General features: G+C 64.2%; 1 protein-coding gene across 1 annotated transcript; it reads right to left on the reverse strand.

The window, feature by feature from the left end:
- Positions 1-576: 576 nt before the first annotated feature.
- Positions 577-2,347, reverse strand: PRLHR (prolactin releasing hormone receptor). Its single transcript, XM_056120931.1, has 2 exons — positions 2,260-2,347; positions 577-1,698 (listed from the first exon to the last, which is right to left on the reverse strand). Exon 2 carries the CDS (start codon positions 1,690-1,692, stop codon positions 577-579), a length of 1,116 nt encoding a protein of 371 aa, XP_055976906.1. The 5' UTR covers positions 1,693-1,698; positions 2,260-2,347.
- Positions 2,348-2,662: the final 315 nt, after the last annotated feature.

A 2,662-nucleotide genomic window follows, 5' to 3' on the forward strand; every position in this document is an offset into this window, starting at 1 on the left:
CAAATCTGTCTCTCCACCCCAAGGTACAAGGGGATTTAAAACTGAAATCCTCTGGATAGATAAAGATCTTACTCAGGAAATGCGACACCCTATCCGATGGTTTGTTATAGGTGTTTTCCTAGAATCCTAGAAACGAACACGCTGAAACCTTCTAAACAAAATCAGGTAGCGTGTCTCAGCTGCGACGCTTCAGGAGAGGCCACTGCAAAGCAATGCCAACAGCAGCACCTTACGTTCAAATCTCACCCACGTTGTCCCTTCATCTCAGAGATAAGCAAAGAGAAGAAAAGGGCAAAGACCAGGGCGTGGCCGTTGTGACCTGGGAGAAAGCTGCGCCCGCCTTTGAGGGACAAAAGAGGGAAATAACGCCTGCCCACGCCCCCCAGGGTCCTTCAAGTCACGCGCAAGACCCCACCGGAGACTTGACAGACACAGGAACGAGGGGAGGCAGCTGGACAGGAGGGCCTCGCTGGAGGAAGCTCAGCTCTGGTGCTGGCCACCACCAACTAAGGGGGTCTTGGGGATGGGGGCGGGTGGGCGGGGGCGCCTTTCTTGGGAGGCCGCGCGCCAGCGGCGTCAGATGACCACGCTGACGGTCATGCTCTGGCCGTGCGGGGCGATCTTGCGCGGCCACGCGAGCCAGAGCTTGCGCAGCTCCTCGCGGAAGCTGTCGTGCAACCAGGCGTAGATGAAGGGGTTGTAGCAGGCGGAGCTCATGGCCAGCCAGTGGCACAGCAGCTGCACCAGCCCGAAGGCGTAGGGGTCGATGACGCGCGGGTCCAGATCGCGCAGCAGGTTGAAGACGTGCAGGGGCAGCCAGCAGAGGGCGAACACCACCACGACGAGCAGCAGCAGGCAGAAGGTGCGGCGGCGGCGCGCGCGGTGCCAGTCGGCCTGGCTCCGGGTCACGCAGCCCGGCACCACGCGGTTGCGCAGCTTCACCGAGACGCGCGCGTACGACAGGAGGATGACCAGCAGCGGCAGGAGGTAGGTGACCAGCAGCAGCGCCCAGGCGTACAGCTGCCGCTGGCGCTCCTGGGCGCCCCAGAACTCCTCGCAGAGGCGCACGCCGTGCGGCCGCAGCTCCACGTGGTAAGTGTGCAGGGCGGCGGGCAGCGCCAGCACCGCGGACAGCGCCCAGATGGCCAGCACGGCGCAGGCGCTCAGGCGCAGCGACATGCGGCGGCGCAGCGGGTGCACCAGCACGACGTAGCGGTCCACGGCGATGGTGGTGAGCGTGAACACCGACACGTACACCGTGACGGGCTGCAGGAAGAAGACCAGGTGGCACAGGCCGCCGCCGAACACCCAGCCGCGCGGCTCGAAGGCGTAGGCCAGCGTGAGCGGCACGCACGCGGCGCACATGAGCACGTCGGACAGCGCCAGGTTGCCGATGAGGAAGTTGGTGACGCTGTGCAGCCGCCGCACGCGCGCGATCACGAACACCAGCAGGCAGTTGCCCACCAGCCCCACGACCACCACGACGCTGTAGAGCAGCACGATCAGCCCCTTGAGCTGATGCACCAGCTGCAGGCTCTGGAAGGGCGTCACGGCCGCGCCGCCGGGGCCCGCCGTGGACTCGTTGCCCGGCGCGGGCTCTGCGCTCTGGTTGGCGGGAGCCGCGGCCACGGACGGCAGCCCGGCGAGGAAGGTGGACACGGCCGGGCGGCGGGTGGGCAGGGACGCCGCCATGGTCACCTGTCCGAAGAGAATCGGCCCGTCACTGTCCGGCTCCTGCCCAACACACACACACACACACACACACACACACACACACACACACACACCAGCCGCCCCCCCCATCAGCCCAATACTCCCTTTGTAGCAACGAACCCCAAAGGGGAGCGAGCGCAGGAGCCAATAAATAACAACTCGCGAGGGCTAAATAAACAACTGGCGTGTGGATGCAACAACTAGCGTAGCGTAGAATAACAACTAGCACGGATCTAATCAATGACAACTAGCCGTGGATAAACAGCGTGGGGGGATAAATTTTTTTGCAAAAAAAAAACAGCAATAGAGAATTAGCAACGAATAAATAACTAGCACTGGGACTAATAAATGCCAATTAGCAATGAATGCAATGAGTATGAATAACTGGCCAAAAAAAATTAACAGCAATGAAAACAAGCCACACACACGCGCGCGCGCACACACACACACACACACACACACACACGCACGCACGGTGAGACGTGCACGGGTTGTTTCAGCGCCTCCTGCTCCAGGTGGAGGTCAGGCCCACGAGCGACGTCCTACCTGGCGGGGAGACAGCCCGGGCAGCGGGGCCAGGGTCCCTCCACGCGCGACGGCGCCGGCTGCACGGCTTCGGGGCTGGCCGCGGGGGTCGCGGCTTTTGCAAAGGCCCGAAGGCGCCTCCCCTCCGCCCCGCCCCGCGGGCCCGCGCGCCCCTTGTATGGAAGTTGGGGGCGGAGCGCGCCCCGCCCGCTCGGAGCCGAGCAAACCCCAGACGGGAGGAGGCGGGAGGGCGGGAGAGAAGGGGCGAGGCTGCCCCGACTGCGGGAACTGGCAGCGCCCGGGGAAAGTCGCGGGCGGCGAGCGCGAGCGCCGGGCTCTGCCCAGGACCAGACGGAAGGAGCCGCGGAGAAGGCGCGCTGGGGGCTGAGGACCCGGCAACGGGCTCGGGGTGACGGAGACACCT

This window comes from Sorex fumeus, unplaced genomic scaffold (assembly GCF_029834395.1).
Source record: "Sorex fumeus unplaced genomic scaffold, SorFum_2.1 ptg000043l, whole genome shotgun sequence".
NCBI classification, from domain to species: Eukaryota; Metazoa; Chordata; class Mammalia; order Eulipotyphla; family Soricidae; genus Sorex; species Sorex fumeus.